This window comes from Dendrobium catenatum, unplaced genomic scaffold, assembly GCF_001605985.2.
Source record: "Dendrobium catenatum unplaced genomic scaffold, ASM160598v2 original_scaffold_51051, whole genome shotgun sequence".
In the NCBI taxonomy this organism is placed as follows: domain Eukaryota; kingdom Viridiplantae; phylum Streptophyta; class Magnoliopsida; order Asparagales; family Orchidaceae; genus Dendrobium; species Dendrobium catenatum.
The window spans coordinates 84,904-106,027 of record NW_021369505.1 but is presented as its reverse complement, the minus strand read 5'-3'; the positions used below and the strand labels follow the sequence as shown (position 1 = coordinate 106,027).

Below are 21,124 nucleotides of genomic sequence, written 5' to 3'. Positions count from 1 at the left end.
AAATCCGAACTTACGAAATCCTAAGAGTGTTAAATCATGAAAATTGCTGGTAACATTCTATACAATCATAATAAAATCCAGTGTAATATTGGTAATTCAATTCAAGATTAAAGTGATTAAGAAATTTGACATTTATTTCTAGAATAATTAAATACAATAATATAAGTTTAAGTAAAACATAACAAAAACTTTATTAATACTAATTATATATTTAATTATTATTTAAATTGTTTTATAATAATTATTTCATTTAAATTATATTTAATCCTGTCAATTATTTTGAAATAACTAAGTATTTAACTAAAAGTTTATTAGTATTTAATTATTATTTAATATTATTTAATTAGTTTATATTATATTAATTAAGTTATCCAACAACAACAAAAAGTTTGGGATTTTTACATACAACCACTTTATAAACATATGATTACATATTTAACACCTAATCTTAAATATTACACTCATACCACTATCTTTATTTTCACAACAAAATACCACTCGGTAAAAGCGTTACCTCACTTCTTTTATCTTCCTCCCCGCGTGGGCTGTTTCCGCGGAGGAGACAATTTTTTCCCGCGTTAGATGCTCTGTTCCAAGTGTGTTATCATCGCATTTTTTCCAGAATCCCTTTCGTATTTGCTCTTCCACCGTAGCTGCTCCACACCGTAGCTGCTCTTCAAGCTACCCGTAGAAGATCTTCCACCGTAGCTGCCCGTATATGCTCTTCCACCGTAGCAAAATTCTATTCAAGTTATGTGAATGCAAGCATAATTATGTAAGCTACAAATAGAATGCAAACAAAAAAAAAAAAATCCAAAACCTTGAGGCATCCAAGTCTCTCTGATAGAATCACGCCTCTTCCTACTGCTAAATGCAGTATTGATCCCAATAACAACGAAAGCCTTTTTCCTTTGCCGATGTTGCAATGGTAGGAGAACCATCCAGACCCATCAGCTCATGAGAGCTCCTTGTCGCAGCCAACTCCATTTCAAGTGATGATATTGCCTTATCCAAAGATCTGACATCAATAAAGCCTTTTTCCTTTGCCGATGGGATCCTGCAATGATATTTGCTCGGGAAATTTCAACTCACTGTATGGCTTCATGGGTCTTCGTTACCTCTCCCGAAGCTCGCAAGGCAAAATAAAAAGATCCATTTCGATGAAGCCCTCCTCTCTGCTCCGCTGATTCCCCTCGGCTTTTGCATTTTACTTGCTTCTCTCGTTTCCATCGATTGGTTAAAAGCAGATCCTCCTTAAAACGAATTAGAGAGAAGATGGAAGGAGAAGGAGATGATCCAGACTAGATGATTGAGGAGAAAAGACGACGAAGTAATGGAGTGGCAATTTTGTTGTGAAAATAGAGAATAAATGGTATGAGTGTAATATTTAAAAATTAGATGTTAAATATGTAATATTATAAAGTGGTATGTATGTAAAAATCCCAAAAAGTTTTGCTTTTCCCTTTCTATTTGCTGCGTTCCTTCGCATTAGTGTAGAGTTTTGCACGAGTTCTTCTTCGTCGCTGTTCGACTTCGCTCCGTCGACGACGTTCCCTTGCTGCTGGATCGGAAGTTTCGATTTTTTTGATCGGAAGCAACAACGGGATCTTACTTGCTGTGAAGGTAACTTTCTCCCTTTCGCGCGCTTCTTCGGCCAAATCCCGTAAATCCGGAGAATAAATGGATTTGGTAAATGCGGGATTTATCACGAAAAGGGGGAATTTTCCGTCAACCGCAGCTTTGATATACCCTGAGATTTTTTTTTGGGAAAAGTTTACCCTGAGATTTGATTTTACATTTTTTGGCCGTTTGGCTGGATTTAGCTCAAATCCGCTTCAAATCCGGTCTAAATCCTGCATCCAAACAGGCCCTTAAGAGTAATGGCATCTGTAGCAATCGAGAGCAAGCGATTTCTGACGCAGACGGAGGCGGACGGAGATATCCGATCGCCACCGGCGAAGACTAGGGGCGGCGGAGGAGAAGGTCTTAGGCAGTACTACCTGCAACACATACACGATCTTCAGCTCCAGGTTCGGCAGAAGTCTCACAATCTCAACCGTCTCGAGGCCCAGCGCAACGACCTCAACGCCAAAGGTTAGCTTCTTTCAGAACCCTAACACTACCCTTCCAACCTGGAACCCAGATTCGTTTTCGCGTCTGGGAGTCGCAATCTGAAAGCCAAGCGGACAGTATGAATTTTGATTGGCTTGTTCGATCTGACTTTGACGTTGTGCGTTTTAATAGTAGGCGCTTTTCTTTTGTTGCCGACCCCACGTAGTGGGATAAAGGCTTGATGTTGTTGTTGTTGGTGGTGGTGAGGGTCGGAGTTTGGCTGGTCATGAAGGATTTCATTGAATCTATCGATTATAAAGGGTGGAATTTTTCTTTCAGCTGTCACTTTGTAGAATAATTATTGAAGCTTATAACATATCATGCTGAGAGGACGCTTCTTTTCCTTTTGTCTGTGATATATAAATCACAACTTCGTGCTATCACGAATTGTATTTTGGATCAGAAGGTTTTTTACATTAGTTCAAGGGAATTCATGTCATATTCATGGTTGTTGTTTTCCCAACATATCCTGCATATCTAAAATAGGATTTCTACTTTTGATTACTACGGGTTTAGCGTTGTTCGTTCATAGCTTGGCCCTTGCAATAAGTTTATAAAGAGAAGAGCGAGAAAAGAAAAACTTTGCAGATATATAGACTTAACTATCACAAAGTCCATGCCTAGATCTACCCGTGATTATCAACTCTTAACATGTTCTTAAGAAATAGAAGACATGGTATATAAATTAGTTAGATACATTTTCTTACAATGACTCTGATGTCCAGGGATAAGTAATTTCCATAAGCTGATGATGGCTTTCTAGGAGGATATGGCATTAAATCCTGCATCTTTTAGCTTTTCCTATTGTTAGGAGGTGTATGCATTTCATTGGATTACATAAAACTTTATACAATCATTATGATGAAGCTCATTACACAATGATTCATTGAAAAATGTTCTGTCTCATGGGGCTAAATTGGTACATGCTTGGGAGCTTAACTTGATTAATGAGGAAGTTCATGTAATGATGTACAAATTTATTTATTATGTCAAAAAATGGGAGAAAACATTGTCTGCACAAGAAGGGAATTTTTTCCACAGGACAATGAAGCGCCCATCAATATGGGGTTTGATGAGGCGTCGATGGATTTGTGATTAGGCTATAATGGAAGACAAGCAAGCAAGGATCCTCATATAGTGTTTTGATCTTGAAATTTCATTTAATTGAGTGACACAAGAATTATTTTGGTGGGCATTTCACAAAGAAAGTGTGCATCAATTGTATGATGAAATTATTTAAGTTTTGTAATGTGCAACTATGTCTGAATTGGTTATGGTGTAATTAGTTTTTAATCTCAATTTTATTAAGTTTCTAGCATTTGAATTGGCTATGGAGGTTATTTAAAAATGAAGTGAGACTTCTTGTTTTATTCTACTTATAGGTGATGCATTTAGATATTAAGACTACTTATGATGTAATTAAAAATTCAAAATAATATAGGAAATTTATAGATTTTGGGCTTAGTTTTATTGGATCAAAGATTGAGCTCGTGATGTACAATTTTTGTTAATGTGAATACATTATTTATCAACCAATATTTTATAACTTTGTATCTTTGTAGAAAAGAACTAGGATATTGATGAGATTATAATTTCTCGTAATAAAGCTAGTTTGCTAATATGTTGAAGTTATTCTTTAGTATTATTCATTATGATAATATTGATGAGGCTTGAAAGGTAAATTTATATTAGATCCATTATGTTATATGGATTTGAGTGTTGGATAATGAAGAAGTCACTTATAATGAGGTTGAAAGTGGTGGAAACAAGAGTGTTATGATGTATGCGTTGCAAAATTAGAATTTTGAGGGAGGAATGATTTTATTTAGGGGAAGTTGGACTGTGGAAGTAGCAGCTTTTGAAATTATACAATGAAAACATAGCTTTAGTTGGCTTGGGCAGAAGATTGAGATAAAGTGTGATATCATTGAAGGGTTAGAAAAGAAAAATTGTAGACTTAAAATAACATGGCTAGAAGTCATGCAACATTTATCAAATACCTCAAGTGTCCTTTGATTGGATTCATAGAGAAAGTGCCAAATAGTTGGAATAGAGCTTTTTATAAGGGTGACGATGATGGTTTTATATCCACTAGTGTTATTCTGTTAGTTCCGAGGTAACATTTGGCTGGAAACTGAAATTGTTTATGACATGTAGGGCGTAAACATTATATGATCACTGGATCATGCATTATAAATTTCAAAGATTTTCACCCATGCATTAGGATTATCAAATGTTTTCATGTGATTGTTTGTTTGTATTTTAAGTTGGGTAGCATATACTTTTTGCAACTAATGACCTTTCAAATCAATTTGTATGTGGTATGTTATTTTATTATGTCTATATATCCTTATGGCTATAACACTGAAAATAAAAAATACAAAGATAAAGTTTAATACATGGCATTATACTCTATTTCAATTTGGACATATGAAAGCTCCCTGATGATAAGTATTGATTTTCCTCCCTTAATTCATTTCATGTTAAATATGTAATTTTACATTCATGATGTCTGTGTTTGAAGAACATTAAAACTTATAGACCTGTAGTAAACATATTTTGTGGGATCAATTGAAGTCTACTATAGATATTTCTATGTATAAATTTGAAGCCTTTCTTGGAGTTTTCAAGGCCACATTTCTCTTCTTCTTTGGCATCACCTAAAATGGTGCCATAGATGGTTTTATGTGTTTTTGTGATTGTTTGGCCATGCACTAAGAGCATACTTCGTTTATTATGGATATGTTATTTTGTATGGGATCTTATTTGCACTTTTCCGCCTTAGATCCTTCCAATTAACTGAAGACTAATGTATGCATAGTTTATGATCTTTAAGACATACTTGGTGGCACTATTTTAGAAAATCAAGCATAGATGAAGTTTTTCTGTTTTTGTGTCAGATCTCGTAATCTTTTTGCTGCTTTAATATGCACACAAGGCATGTAATCATGAAATTTGATGAAACTCCATTGCTACTAATTTTCAATTGGTAGATGAAAATTAATGGTCATGGTCTTATGGTCTTTTGTTTGAAGCCTGCACTAGAGAAATGCTTTTTAAACAACTTTGGGAACAATCTTAGGAGATGGATAGACATGACAATCTACTATTACAGGCTCGTTTGGTTGCCTTTAGAAGGTAAACATGTTTTTGAAATGTTGATTTCATTTCATTCGCTTTGTATTTGAAATGTTATCACCATTTTTGATGGATTTTGAAGGTGCTTTTAGAATTTAAAATAATATTAGTATCTATACACTTTGAACCAAATGATAGAATTCTGTAAATATACTGTTTTTCAATATATGTTGTTAATTTGAATTCAAGCAACTAAATAAAGCCTAATGGATAGAATTCTCCATCTATAGGTCCTACAATTTTTTTTAGGGTGTTTTTTTTTTTTTGGGAAAAACTTATTTTTTCATACTAGATCATATCCCTTGCCATGCAGACTTCATAGTATATGTATATATTCTTTTTATCCTGTCGTAGAAGTTGGTATAGATGTGGCCCGAGTCCTCTCTTATCTATGATTGGGTTGTCACTTGGTGTTGCCATCTCATCATTGATCTATTTTTGGTGTTGCCTCATGCTCATTTTCCTTGCATTGTCTTTGATTTCTTTAGCTTGCAATCTTCCATCCACTTCCGCACTACTTTTCGTGTTGGAACTGAATGGTATTTGGGATATTCCAGCTTTATTTTTCTGTTTATTTATTCTAATTAACGAGATTCTCATGATCATCTCTATTCACCCTACATAGTTTGGTGTCTTGACGTGTCAAACATTTTCATGAATCTTCCATTTCTTTCTAACATATAAAATATCATTTTTGAATATGATCACAATTTTCATGGTTCATGGATTCTTGTGTTTTTTCTAGCTTGCATACATCCAGGAAGATGTTGAATGATGCCCAGTGCCCACCCATGGTTATTGGTCTTAGTCTCAATTTAAGCTCTTTACAGTTCTATGTCTTTGCATTTGACTTTATATGGTTCTTGCATCAATGTTTTTATTCTGATTGAACAGAATTTATTTATTTTGTTGTTTTTTTAACGTGCCCAACTTTTGATAAACTATTGGCATTATTTCGCTTTATATTGTTCTTAATTATTGCAAGCAAATTAAAATGCATTCGTAATGCTTCTCAATAAAGAAAGTTATTCTTGCCTCCATTTTGGTTTATGTACTGAAGTCTATATCTAATTGTGAAATTGCAGTTAGAGCATTGAGAGAAGAGTTGCAATTGCTTCAAGAGCCAGGGTCATATGTTGGTGAAGTAGTCAAAGTTATGGGAAAGTCCAAGGTTTTAGTCAAGGTATATTATTATTATTATTATTATTATTTGTTGTTGTGGAAATTCAAATAAGTTATGCAATACATTGGGAGCATGATATTTTTTATGGTGCGATAGACCAATCAAATATGTTGTATAGAAGCTAGTGATGGTAAGCATCACTTTTTTAAGAAAATTGAAATATTATTGATTATTTTCCTTGTTGTGGTAGAAAAGATTAATTCCAAGGAAAATTCTTGCTTAATATAGCATTTAGGAGAAGCTTTTTTAGATAAAATTACTGCAGTTTATGTAAAGCAGACTGATACGTCTCGAACCACAAAAATCAGCAAACAACAGTAAATTTCAGCAAAATAACTGAATTTTATTGCTAGGAAATCAAATAATAAGAAGCAAGCTACAATTGATCCTCTTTCAAGAGGAGGATCTTCTCTCCCAAACCCTAGACGCCGCTAGGATCCCTCACAAAATAAAACTACAGCACTCAAGACCCCTAAATCAGCCCCCTTCCAAATATATCTCCCTCATTAATTTTAAAATAATTCATTTAGGAAAGGATCTCATTAGGAAAGGATTTCCTAATTCAGCCCCCTTCCTAATATATCTCCCTCCTTAATTTGAAAATAATTATATTAGGAAAGGATCTCATTAGGAAAGATTTTCCTAATTGATTTTCTCCTAATATAATGTATTAATTCCCTGTTGGGCCCCACTCCCTAAACCTCCTTTCTTGCCTTGTCCAGCCTAGGCGCATCAATACTCCCCCCAAAAGTTCCACCTTGCCCTCAAGGTGGAATGCAGGGAACTGCTGTTGAATCTAGTAATCCTCCCATGTGGCCTCATGCCTGGTAGATCTTTCCACCTGATTAGCACCTCTTTTCTTCCAGTTACTCCCTAGCGCACTCCTTTGACCTCTAATGGTTCCAACAACACCTCCATGTCGTTCGTCAATGTCGGGGGAAGTAAAGAAGATGGAATATACTCTCCCGTCGCCCGCTGCGACTGGGACACATGAAACATCAGGTGGATAGCTAACGATGGTGGTAACTGTAGGTGATAAGCCACGGCCCCGATGCGCTCCACTATCTCGGAAGGACCAAGATATCTGGGTGATAACTTTTATCATTCTGTCTTCATGCTAAAGATTTATGTCTGTAGGGGCAGAGCTTTAAATAAACCCTATCCCCCTACTTCAAACTGAATGTCCCTCCTTAGTGCATCTGCTTTCCTTTTCATAATTTACTGGGCTCTCAACAAATGCCCCATTCAGCTCTATCAATATTCTATCTCTATCCAAATACTGCTCTACTGAACCCACCGATGTGCTACTATATCCATAATATATCAATTGTGACAGATCTCTTCCATATAACACTTTGAATGGTGTGGTTTGAGCTGCTAAATGATAGTAAATGTTATACCAATAATCTACCCATGCTAATCATTTGCCCACAACTTGGGTGTGTCTGATGTAAAACACTGTAGATAAGTTTCCTCATCACAATTGACCACCTCTGTCTGCTCATTAGTCTGAGGATGACAAGCAATGCTTCTTTTTAGAATGGTCCCCTGCATCTTGAACAACTCCTTCCAAAAATGGCTTAAAAAGATCCTATCTCGATCCAAAACGATCGATTCTGGGATCCCATGTAATCTCAACACCTCTCTCATGAAAATCATTGCTACTGATATTGCAGTACACGAGCGGCGAAGGGGAATAAATGGACATACTTACTCAGTCGATCCACTACCATCATAATCATAGTGTATCCTTCTGACTTGGGTAGCCCTTCATTGAAATCCATGGTCACCTGCTCTCATACCTTTTCTGGTGGAGCTAACGGTTGGAGGAGCTCTCCTGGAGACATTGCTAAATACTTGTGCCTCTGGCATATGTCACAGTTAGTCACCATCTTCTCAATATCCTTCTTCATTACCTCCCAGTACATCTCTGCAGACAGCCGGCAGTATGTCTTTTGGAACCCTGCATGTCCCCCAATAGCCGTCCCATGGAACTCCTGGAGTAAGCATGGAATGTAAGAAGAGGTCTTTGGAAGCACAAAGCGCCCCTCATGAAGCAGTTTTTGTCTCACTACTCAATAACCTGGATGGTTGTCCTTGTTTCCTGCCAGATCCTCCCTAATTTTCTTTAGGCGTGCATCATGTTTGCTCTCTTTTCTCAGTGCTTCCCAGTCAACCACCAAAGGCACAAATAATGCCATTAGCTGGGGTTTCAAAGTCATAACCTAATAACTTGGAAAGTCACCTCTGATACTCTTTAGTGACCATTCTCTGCTCCAACAAATAATTCAAACTTCTTTGTCCCATTCTGACGATGAAATGTCTTCCAAGGAGATACGATCATCATTTCTGAATCGCTAGCACAATCGCTATCAACTCTCTCTTGTAAACTGATTTGAGCCTAGATCGGGCCGTCAACACCTAACTGAAATAGGCCACTGGCCTTTGGTTCTGTAAAACCCGAGGCCACTAACCTTTGGAAACGTTCCTAGCCCAAAACCCGAGGTGTCTGTCTCCACAATAAAAGGCTGGCTAAAATATGGAAGGGCTAAGACTGGCACACTGATCATAGCTTTGTTCAACTCCTCAAAAGCCTGGGTGGCCGATTCTCTCCACTTGAAGTTGTCCTTCTTGAGCTGTTCTGTCAATGGCCCTGCTATTGATCTGTATTCCTTCACAAATTTTCGATGGTAACCGGTGAGTTCCAAAATCCTCTTAGTTCCTTCAGATTTTTGGGTATGGGCCATCTGAGCATGGCCTTAATCTTACTCTGTTCCGCTGCAACTCCTCCCTGAGATATCACATGCCTGAAGTACACCACTCTGGGCTGGGTAAATGAACATTTCTTCTTATTGGCATATAAGGAGTGTTGCCTCAAGATCGACAACACAACTCCTATATGCTTTAAATGCTCCCGTTCAAACCTATTGTAAACCAATATATCATAAGAAAAAATAAGCACAAACCTTCATAAGTAGGGGATGGAATACTCTGTTCATCAGGTACTAGAAGGTGGTTGGAGCGTTAGTGAGGCTAAATGGCATTACCAAAAACTCATAATACCCTTCGTGCGTATGAAAAGTTGTCTTATGGATGTCTCTTGGTCCCATTCTAATATGATGATATCCGAATTTCAAGTCGATCTTAGAAAATATCACAGATCCATGCAACTCGTCTAACAACTCATCAATGATAAGTATGAGTAATTTGTTTGGTAACGTTTCCTTATTTAAAGCACTATAATCTACGTAGAACCTCTGGCTCTCATCCTTCTTCACCAATAATACAGGACTTGAGAAGGGGCTCGCACTGAGCCTGATGATTTCAGCTCCAAGCATCTCCCGAATCAGTTTCTCAATCTCATCCTTCTGGATCTGGGGTATCGACAGGGCTGAACACTAATGGGGGAAACTCCCTCCTAAAGAACAATAGAATGCTCGTGCTCCCTTAGGGGTGACAATCCTTGGGAAGTTGGAATACCTTCCTGAACTGCTGAAGTAAGGGCTGGACAATGTCAGGAATGTCCTCTTCACCCTTTTTCTCTCCTCCCTCTACTCTGGAGCTCCACCAAGAATCCCCCTCATTGCCCTTGAAGGGCTCGAACCATGGTTTTCAACAGAATCATTGCCTTTGATAAGTTGGGGTCTCCATTAATTACTACCCTTCTCTCCTCCACCTTAATCTCCATAGCCAAAGCCTTCCTGTTCACCTTGGACTCCCCCAAAATTTGTAGTCATTTCATGTCCAAGATCAAGTCAGTACTTCCTAACTCCAATGGAAGGAAATCTTCTCTTATGTGGATCCCTTGTGCTCTACCATCAAACCTTGACATATCCCTCTGCTCATCTCTACGTTTTCTATACCCATCATCACTCCACCCTCTCATGTCTACCAGTTTTAGGCGGTAGCCCCACTGTCAACCAGGATCTCCACTGCTTCTCCTCCTATATGTCCCTTACCTTCATAGTGTGATTGGCGGGTGAATCCCACTATAGAGTTCAATGAAACTTCCACCACCTTCAAATGCACGGGCTCCTCTCCCTTTCCATCCTTATTCAATTCCTCTTCTTCATCCACGTCAATCAACCATACAGCTCCTTAGTATCATATTTGGGGAGCATGAGGATCTTTAATGACTAAGTTAAGCATGATGAAAATAAGATAGTTAAAATAGATGTGTGGAAAAAACCGGAATGATAAAGTGATGAATGAATTAGAGAAATAATTGTTGCAACATTTATTGCAAATATGATTGTTGAAAATAGACTTGGTTAGTTTGGACTTATACAATGAAGGATAGAAAATACACCCATTAAATGGGTAGATAAATTAGAAAATACGCCCATTAAATGGGTATATAAATTTGCTATTGAAATAGTAGGATGGAAGGCTGGATCTCAAGTAACATGGTTAGAAGTTGAAAGAATATGTTCAACACATGCAAGCTCTTATAGAAATGAGTGGAAAATGAGGATTCACGTAGTTGCCCCCAAATAGTTGAGGTAAGGGTCGTATGGCTAATGATGATGATGATGATGATGATGATGATGGAACTGAATTGAAGGATTTTGGTCAGGTGGACATGAAGCATGCTCATTGCGCACTCTACATGGTGTTGATGATGCTCGTTCTCTACAATTTCAATGCTGCACTTCTTTCTCTCTAGTACTACATCAGGTATTTGCAGGGCATCTTAGTATTGTGGAACGTACGGGTAGTGCTCTACTCTGGAAACACATATTTTTTTCTTGCTTAACATGCTGGTTGTGCTTAGTGCACAACGCTTTATTGGTGTGGTTGTCACTATGAGTTTGAAATTTTTTTTGCAAAGGGGTTTGATTAAGCATATTATTCTTTATTGCACTCCCTATGTTCTATTGTTTGTTGATTAGCTTGCCTTGATTTGTATGTCATCTTTGTATGCAATGGTATATATTGTATGCATTTTTGAGTACTTGAACCTATGATGCATAGACACGGACACGGCGGCACGGATACGACACGACACGGACACGGGGCACGTCAGTTATTAAAAATATAGGACACGGACACGGGTTGGATACGGTATTATAGTTTTTATATTTAAAAAATAGTATATAAAAATTAAATAAGTATAATTTTAAAAATAATTTGAAAATAATAAGTCATTTATTAGAATTTGTGTTTAAAATGATTAGTATTAGGATGTCGAGAGTCAAGCGTCGATGCCGTTTATCAGTCATCGAGAGAGGAGATGAAAATACCTTCACTGCCAAAAAGAAATGAAAATGAGAATATTCGATGATTGGGTATTAAGTGCGGCGTTGATTTGGTGTTGTGGATAGGAAATAAGAAATTTAGTTTAAATCATGCCAAATACAATAAATTATATTTAAAAAATTCATAAAATATTTAAAATACACACGCATGTCCAATTTGTATTTAATATTTTTTAATCAGACACGTTTTCAGCGTGTCCGACACGTGTCGGAGGAGTGTCGGACGAGTGTCGTGTCGGATACGGTGTCGGACACTGCACGCCTCTTTGAGGAGAAGTGTCGGTGCATCATAGACTTGAACTAATTCCAATGAACAGTGTGATTTTCTTAATTGTTTTTATTGTTTTCCATGATTCAATTGCTATACTGATGCACTTATTGATGCCAATGCTGTTTGGCAACAATTCACTAGATTAAATTATCGGAAAGTTTAATGCTGTAGTTTATTCTCTTCGTGTTTCTTTTTTGAGGGAAAAGTAAACCCTATATCTCTAAGAAATTCTTCAAAAAGTAGCCTAAATCTATTAGGTGCGAGAAGCTGAAGTTTGATTTGATTTTCAGGTCCATCCAGAAGGAAAATATGTTGTTGATGTGGATAAGAATATTGACATAACAAAGATCACTCCATCAACCAGAGTTGCTCTTCGCAATGATAGCTATGTCCTTCACTTGATTCTGCCTAGCAAAGTAGATCCTTTGGTTAATCTTATGAAAGTTGAAAAGGTTCCTGATTCTACTTATGATATGATTGGTGGGCTTGACCAGCAAATTAAAGAGATAAAGGAGGTTAGAAGAAATCAGCTGAACTTGTTTTTTCTTATTTTTTCTACTCCAATATATGATTTTTTTTTGCATAATTTTTGTAAATTACCTTCATTTCTTAACCTTATAATACAATTAGCGTTCATTTCATGACCTTTTAATGCTTTAATTCGAAACTTAAATTAACAATAGTATTTGAGCATTATTTAAAAAGTCTAATTTTATATGCAGGTTATTGAGCTTCCAATCAAACATCCAGAGTTGTTTGAAAGTCTTGGAATTGCCCAACCTAAGGTATTGTACATGTACATCTATATTGTTATTTTTTCTTTTGATTGCAGTAAAAGTTTGAGTCTCTTTTCTTTTTTTTTTTGGGTAGTATCCTGAACTTGTGACTTTTTCCTTTTCCAGGGAGTTTTGTTGTATGGACCGCCTGGTACTGGAAAGACTTTACTGGCAAGGGCTGTTGCTCATCATACTGACTGCACCTTCATTCGGGTTTCTGGCTCTGAATTGGTTCAGAAGTACATTGGAGAAGGCTCTAGAATGGTTCGTGAACTCTTTGTTATGGCAAGGTATGCTTAGGTTCTTGTTGACGTCAACCTATCAAACAACAACAACAACATCAAGCCTCATTTTCAAAACTGCCTCATTTTCATGCTCAAAATTAGTGAACAAAATCATCAATTTTCAAGTCATGTTTTCTACTTCATGCAATCAAATCATCCCTAAAAAAATTTAAAACACATGCATTTTTTATTATCAATTTTTCTAGTCCGGCGAAAAGAATAAGAAATTTGAGAAGGTCATCATTATAATGTAGCACAAACCCCCTTTTCATGAGAAAGAAAGAATTTAATTTCTCATTAATCATCAACAACAACAACATCAAGCCTTTACCCCCATTATGTGGGATCGGCTATATGAATCCTTTTTCTCTATTGTGTCCTATTAATAGTCAAATTCTCATTTAAATCTAATAAAGAAAGGTCATTTCTAATATTTTATAACCAAGTCTTTTTAGGTCTATCTCTACCCTATCTTCATAAGCCAAATGTAATACATCTACTTTCTTAACCTGATCATCAATAGGCTGCCATTTTATGCGATTGCACGTAACGGCCCCTTTTCATGAGAAAGAAAGAATTTAATTTCTCATCAATCAGATAAAAAAAGTTCCACCCTATTTCCTATCAACCAAAAACTTCAATACAATTCAAATGACCCCCTCCTTGCAAAACAAAAAAATTAAAAATATAGACAAAATAAAAACTCAATTTATCATCAACCAAGCAATGAAATAAAGTTATCACTTAATTTCTTCTTAATCAAACAAGCGGGTAAAAATTAATTTCAAATGAGTTACTTTACGATTGTCGTTCTATTTTTTCTTTTTCATTTCCTATTTTAACTCTTCACTCTTCCAAAACAAGCGGAGCTCACCAGTTTTGGTGCTATTTTTTTTAGTACATCCATTCATTGCTGTTTAAGCTGCCTTTTCACTGCAAATCTGTTTAAGCTAAATCTTTTTGAAATTATAAATTCTGACATTTGAATGTCTATCGTACTACTTACAGGGAACATGCCCCATCTATCATCTTCATGGACGAAATTGATAGTATTGGTTCTTCTAGAATGGAATCTGGATCCGGCAATGGGGATAGTGAGGTGCAAAGGACCATGCTTGAACTTCTCAATCAGTTAGATGGGTTTGAAGCTTCAAATAAGATAAAGGTGCCATCTCTGATTTTGTTAATATTAATATTGAAACTAAACCGAATCACGTAAGAAAATGCTCAAACCTTTTTATTTGACAGGTTCTGATGGCCACTAATAGGATTGATATTTTGGATCAAGCTCTGCTCAGGCCTGGTCGTATTGATAGAAAGATTGAGTTTCCCAACCCCAACGAAGAGGCATGCGTTTTAATTTCAGAATTGCTTTGCTTTAACAAATAGAGATGCACTTCTGATGTGACTCATTTAGGCTTTGTTTGGGATGACTTTCTTATTGCTTCTTAAAGCGGTTTTTTGGTATAAAAATTTTAATTTTTGTACTAAAAAGTTGTTTTAAGAAGCAATAAAAAAGACGTCCCAAATGAAGCATTAATCAATCCTCAAAGTTTGTTTATGATTAATTCGTATGAAATGCTAAATTTAAATGAGGTTTTTTCAGTCCCGCTGGGATATCCTGAAAATTCATTCGAGGAAGATGAACTTGATGCGTGGAATTGATCTAAAGAAGATTGCCGAAAAGATGAATGGCGCATCTGGCGCTGAGCTTAAGGTAACATTCAGCTTCTCGATTTGTGATTGGCTCTTGTATATTATTAATAGAGTACTGCTATATTATCTAAAATAAATAAAAAAAATCTACATAGAGCAGTCCACTGCTTTAGGTGGACCAATCAAAATGGTGACTGTCATACACTTTTGTTTAGGGGGTCTTTTTAGTGGTGCACGTAATCACAAAGGTTTATGTGGCTTGATTGAGTTTGAATGTAAATTTTAAGGGGTGAATGTAGCATTTGTTTATTAGGTATTTTGGGCAACTATATGTATGCACATGCAGGTATGCATTTGGTGCAAATTTAATATATTATTTCCTTTTGAAGCTCGTCTAGCCATTAAAATTATGGTAGACTAACATATCTCTGAATTCTTACTTATTTACATATTTAATATATAAATCTTTATATTTGCTTATATAAAATCGTAATCTTTATGTCACATCAAAAATATAAGTGACCCTAACTTACCTAACATAAAAGTTATTTTTTATGTATTAATTTTGATGTGATTTAGACACCAAATGCTATAGAGATGGATAAAATTTATGTGAATTCCCCTATATAATATTATTAACTCGCTTGTTGACGTTGTCAACATATGGACCTACGTTGACTTAATGAAGGTGCCTTGGGAAGATCCCGGCGGCCTCTTATGCTAGTGGTTCTCGGTGTTCTTACTACTTAAATGTTACTTACTATTATTTTTTCTTTGTTGGCCATTAAAAGAGAAGCATAATACTAAGTGTTGCAGGGATGAGGATGTTTAGGTGGATGACTGGCTTTACCCTTAGTAGAGATAGGATACGAAATGAGCATATGCTTGAAAAAGGTTGGAATAACTGCACTGGAAGATAAGATTAGAGAAAGTTGTCTTAGATGATTTGGTCACATTAAACGGAGGCCTTTCGATGACCCGGTTAAAAAAGTTGAGGTATTAGATTTTGACTTATGTTAAAAAAGGTAGAGATAGACCTAAAAAGACTTGGTTAGAAAATATTAGAAATGATCTTTCTTTATTAGATTTAAATGAGAATTTGACTTTTAACACGACACAATGGCGAAAAAGAATTGATGCAGCCGACCCCACGTAGTGGGACAAAAGGCTTGATTTTGTTGTTGTTGTTGTTGTATTTTTCGTTATTGAAGTTGTCAACATATGCACTTACTGAGTAAATTGCATGATTCGTAAGAGTAATTTGATATGATTTTGGTGCGTTCAGGCTGTATGTACAGAAGCAGGGATGTTTGCCCTCAGAGAGAGGAGAGTGCACGTTACGCAGGAGGATTTCGAGATGGCAGTGGCCAAGGTCATGAAGAAGGAGACTGAGAAGAACATGTCCCTCAGAAAATTGTGGAAGTAGTCTTTCTTCATACCCCACGCGAATGAAGTATTGCGTCTGATTTTCAACTATTTAAATGCTTCTGAAGTTGTTTACAATGTTTAATGCGTTTGATGAGGTTTATCAATACCATCAAAATGTTTCATATGGGAGTGGACAAAATCTAAGAAATCCTTATATTCGAAATACTGTTTGATCTGATGATATGCGGTATTCAATGTGGGTGTTGTCGAAATATTTATTGTTTTCTTAAGAATTGCAGTGAATCAATTAGATTGTAGCCTTCGCACTCGCTGTTCTTTTTTAGGGTTGAATAAAATTAATTTAGAGCAGGACATTTTTGTTGCATGTATCATATGTCGACTCTATTATCAAGTAGGAGTGTTTTGGCTTTGAATCTATTAAGATTATGTTTGGGTTTGGGAAAGCTTTCTTATTGTTTTATAAAGTAATTTTTTAGTATAAAAATTCTTAACTAAGGCTTCGTTTGAGACGGCTTTATTATTGCTTTTTAAAGCAGCTTTTAAGTATAAAAATTTAAAATTTTTATTAGAAAATTATTTTAAGAAGTAAGAAAGTTATCCAAACGAAGCCTAAGACTCGATGTCATAAGCAAAAGTCATTGATCATCATTTGTTATTCAATTAACAATGGGTTGAAACTTCCATATGCATCTAATGCCTCTTATTTATAGGTGTTGGTGCAAACTTTAGATGAGAGGACATTAACATTAAAATAGTAATAATCTAATATCTTGGAAGATCTCAACCCAATGGGTTTTTTAAATCATTTGATTGATAGCATACTTCTCTCCAAAGTGAGATATATGGAGGATACAAAGAGTTCATTGGCTCATTCAACCAATAAAGCACTTCATATTTATAACTATCATGGACTTATCAACTCATAATGACCACTAAACCACCCCTTTCATTATAAAACTTGATATAATATTTTGAAATTAAATTCAATTTATACAAATTACATTATGATTAAATATGATAATTAGAAGCATCCAATCATTAAATATAGTATAAAATTTAACTAAATAAGGTTTAAACATATTTTTGGAAATTGAGTAGAAGTCAAAGCTATCATCCATATATTAATATAAATGATAACAATATGCGATTATAGTCCACTTCATTTGTCACTTCCTACATTAAGAAAAATAATACTATGATTATTATTTGTTTCATCTTGCCATTTTACCCATTTCCTCTATCTAAATTTTAATTAAAATCATTTTTCATTTATTTCCAATTCACCCTAATTACTATTAGAACTAAGAATTGATTTTTATATTAATTTTGATCATTTTAAAAAACAAAATCAAACGAGCACATGCATGCTAAATCTGAATATTATGATATAAAAGCTTGTTTCAAATTAAATTGTAAGTATTCTTTAGAGTACTATAAGTTTTATTTATTTTTTTTTTTTTTTTAAAATTCATTAAAAAAAGGTGATGATGGAATTTGATTAGCTTTGAGAATAGTGTAGTGCATGAGTAGTCAATAAAAAATAATTTAAATAGGGTTGAAACCTAATACCTTACTTTTTTGTCCTTTTTTATGAACAAACCATACTTTACATAACAATAAAATTTATTTTTTAAAGTTTTTAAATAGGCGAAAATCAATGTATAACTTATCAAAAAATTATAAATTTCTATGTTAGAGGATAAGCCAAAGGTGTAAAACTAAAGATAACCACTCGTTCAAATCTCTTATTTGATAATGAGATCAGTGTAATACATGAGTTGCTAATCAAAATATATATTACACTGATTTAAAAATAATTTAAATCAAAATATATATTACCCTATATCTTACTTGATTAGGAGATGAGTGTATTATATGTGTAGTTAACCAAATTTTATTTAATACTAATCTAAAAGCAATTTTGATATCATTCCAGAAAATCATATGTTCAGCACGAATATTAAGATAATATATGAATTAGAAACTTCTAAAACTAAATTTAGGAACATCTAAACTCTAATTTTAAGAAACTTATAGACGAACTGAATGTCTTGATGAGATGGGTTATCAACGTTATAAATAATCCGATCCGACATGAAATGAGCTCAAATCAGACACTTGAATTATATTTGAAAACATATGAACATAAATTGATGGATCAAATTACTTTCGATTATAGCTTGCTTATAGTTAAATCAAGTGGCTCGATGAGATAAATCAAATGAGTTCAGAATCACTCAGTTCTGAAATCATTAATGCATTTGAATGTTTTATAAATAACTTATTATCAAGAGGGACAATATGATGGAGTACTATGGATGCTAGCAAAATTTAACAAAATGCCATTTAAAAAAAGTTATAAATAGGACCTCATTCTTTATAGAACGAGATGTTGAAGAGCTGAGATAATCAAATAGCTTTCTTACAATTTCATGCTATTACTGTCGATAAACACCACCAACAATCGCTACAACCGTCCTCAGACTCTTGTAAAGATTTAGTGCTTTTATGGGGTCTTAACTATTCATTTTTGGAAACCTAATTTCTATAATATCTATAAGAGAAATTAAATACTTCTCAAATAATATCTACCAACTATAAAAAAAAGAAAAATATTTATACTTCCTATGATATAGTGGATTAATTATTCGATCAACTAAGCTTATGAGTATTTTTCTTTTTAATTTTTCACATAAAAAATTATCAACTTCTATAATTCCCATAGCTAAAACATTAAACATCAACTCTATCATCTAAAGTTTATAACACAACAAATTTATATAGGTCAAAAACTAAATACATTTACCCAACACCTACTCTTGACATTCAAGAATTTTAATTTATTATTACTTTTTGAAAGATATGAATATCAAATGATTTTCAAAAAAAAAAAAAAAAATTGTTGTGTAAGAGCATGGGCCGAGTGCGGAAAATCAAGACAAGTCACAACAACTGCTCTCTCTCTCAGCAAATTATTACATTCGGTCACCGGACGTGCATAATTGGTTCGGACATCCAATCAAAATATGTCACGTCATCTGCGCTTTTGACTGCACTTTAGGTGCGCTTTGACTGTGCTTTAGGTGCGCTTTAACTGTGCTTTTACCTACGCTTTTTCTGTGCTTAATTTAAAATATATTTTATTAATATCCGAATCTCCGCATCTGGCCGGTGACCGGATGTAATAATTTGCCCCTCATTATTGTATATCACAAAAAGGTTTATACCAAGCGGGCCCAGATCTCGCTGCTGCCAATGAACGACAACAAAAATGCTCTTCAGAATCTCTGTTCTTTATATTCCTGCCTCGTGCAAGCCACCACAGTCCACATATTTCTCAGCGAAACTCAGTCCCTTCCTTCCCCCTTCTTCACCCACACACCCACCCACACAACCTGCCGGCGGGTGTACAGTGGGTACATCACCACCCTGTCTCCCACCGCCTCTCCTGCTGACTGTGCACCTACCGCTGCCCGGCAGCGGGCCGCCGCACACTAACCACGCAACGTCCTCAGGCTACAATGCGGCCGCCACGTTGTCATTCTAACTATTTAAACCTCCCCATAGCAGCAAACCTGCAAGCCCTGCAATTCCAATACTTAGTCCTTCCTTCTTTTTTAAGCTTTGAAGACAGCAATGGCTCCGACCACCGGGTGCTCTAAAAATAAGATCATCGGCGGCGAGGATGACGTGGCTTTTACTGATGAGTATTACTGTTTGTTGTTAGAGTCTGTAGATGGTGATGGTGACGATGATGATGATGATGACGATGATGACTATGACTGTGCGCCGGCTGCTTAATTTGCATTTATGTGTCACGTATGTATGTGGTTGCATGCTTGCATGCATGTATGTTATTTGGCAGTCTCTCTGCCCTACTGCTACTGGACTGTTCGCATGAGGGCATTTCGTATTATCATGAAATATATATTTATGGAGCAATGCTCATTAGTTTGGCCGCACACCATACGTATTCGTTCGGAAGGCTACATCTCTTTAGAAAGTGATTATAAATTATTATGAAAATATAACTTTTTTTTAAAGTTGACATAAAATTTTATAAAAATAGTAAAAAAATAATAATCAAATAAAAAATCATGATTATAATCTAAACTATAAAATATTTAAAAAATTATCTCAAATGAAGGCAAAATTGAGAGTTGTGAGCTAGAACTGAACAATGCTAGCTCTTATTTCTATGTGAGGATTGCATGTTCATTATCTTTTACGAGAGATTATTATGTGCAGAATTAGGACACAGAGAATCGTTTGGTTTTGTGACTGTGAACAGTAAAAATACAGTTAGTGTTCACCGCCATGGGCGGATCCCCATACAAGTGAGGGGGTGCAAATGCCCACCCTCAAATTTTTTTTTTTTAATTTTAGAGGGTATTTTTTGGAACATTTTGAATATTTTGGGTATTTTGCCCCCTCTTAAAAAATTTTTTTGCCCTAATTTTATCAATCCTAATCATTTTTGCTCATCCCCTACCAAAAATTTTTTTTTTGCCCACCCTAAAAAAAGAAGCTGGATCCGCCCCTGTAATCACCGCTGTGTTTTTACTTTATGCTTTTACTATTTGTAGTCACAAAATTGAACAATTCTCTACGTCTGGCCAGACTCCGCATGTAATAATCACTCATCTTTTAATTTACAGACTTGAATAAGATTTGTGCTCACATGTAAAGAATGTTAACTGTCTTCTCGCAGATCATTGAGACATTGATGCAACTCACATACATCATATTGATAAAATAAATAAAAATTAAGTTACAATCAAATATTAGTTTAAGGTTTCGTTTGGGATGACTTTCTTACTGCTTATTAAAGTAGTTTTTTAGTAAAAAATTAAAAAAATTATATTAAAAGCTGCTTTAAGAAGTAATAAGAAAGCCGTCCCAAACGAAACCAAAATCTCCATTATTGATTACAGAAATTCAACTCTTTTGCAACGGTAAAATAGATTTCTAATTCAAATGACCTCAATTAATTTGTAGATATTATTGAACTTGAGAATGACGACCCCACTAGTTTAAATTCAAAAGATTTGGGGCCA

General features: G+C 35.2%; 1 protein-coding gene across 2 annotated transcripts; it reads left to right on the top strand.

Annotated features, from left to right (window-relative positions):
- The first annotated feature begins 1,444 nt into the window (after positions 1-1,444).
- LOC110116036 (26S proteasome regulatory subunit 8 homolog A) lies at positions 1,445-16,415 on the top strand. Of its 2 annotated transcripts, none has more exons than XM_020849476.2 (10): positions 1,445-1,623; positions 1,868-2,094; positions 6,336-6,433; positions 12,253-12,477; positions 12,685-12,747; positions 12,865-13,028; positions 14,031-14,187; positions 14,271-14,369; positions 14,629-14,739; positions 15,964-16,415. In XM_020849476.2, exons 2-10 carry the CDS (start codon positions 1,881-1,883, stop codon positions 16,102-16,104), a joined length of 1,272 nt encoding a protein of 423 aa, XP_020705135.1. In that variant the 5' UTR covers positions 1,445-1,623; positions 1,868-1,880; the 3' UTR covers positions 16,105-16,415. The 2 variants fall into 2 exon arrangements, with proteins under 2 accessions (XP_020705135.1, XP_020705136.1); XM_020849477.2 differs by having other exon boundaries at positions 1,824-2,094.
- The last annotated feature ends 4,709 nt before the right edge of the window (positions 16,416-21,124 follow it).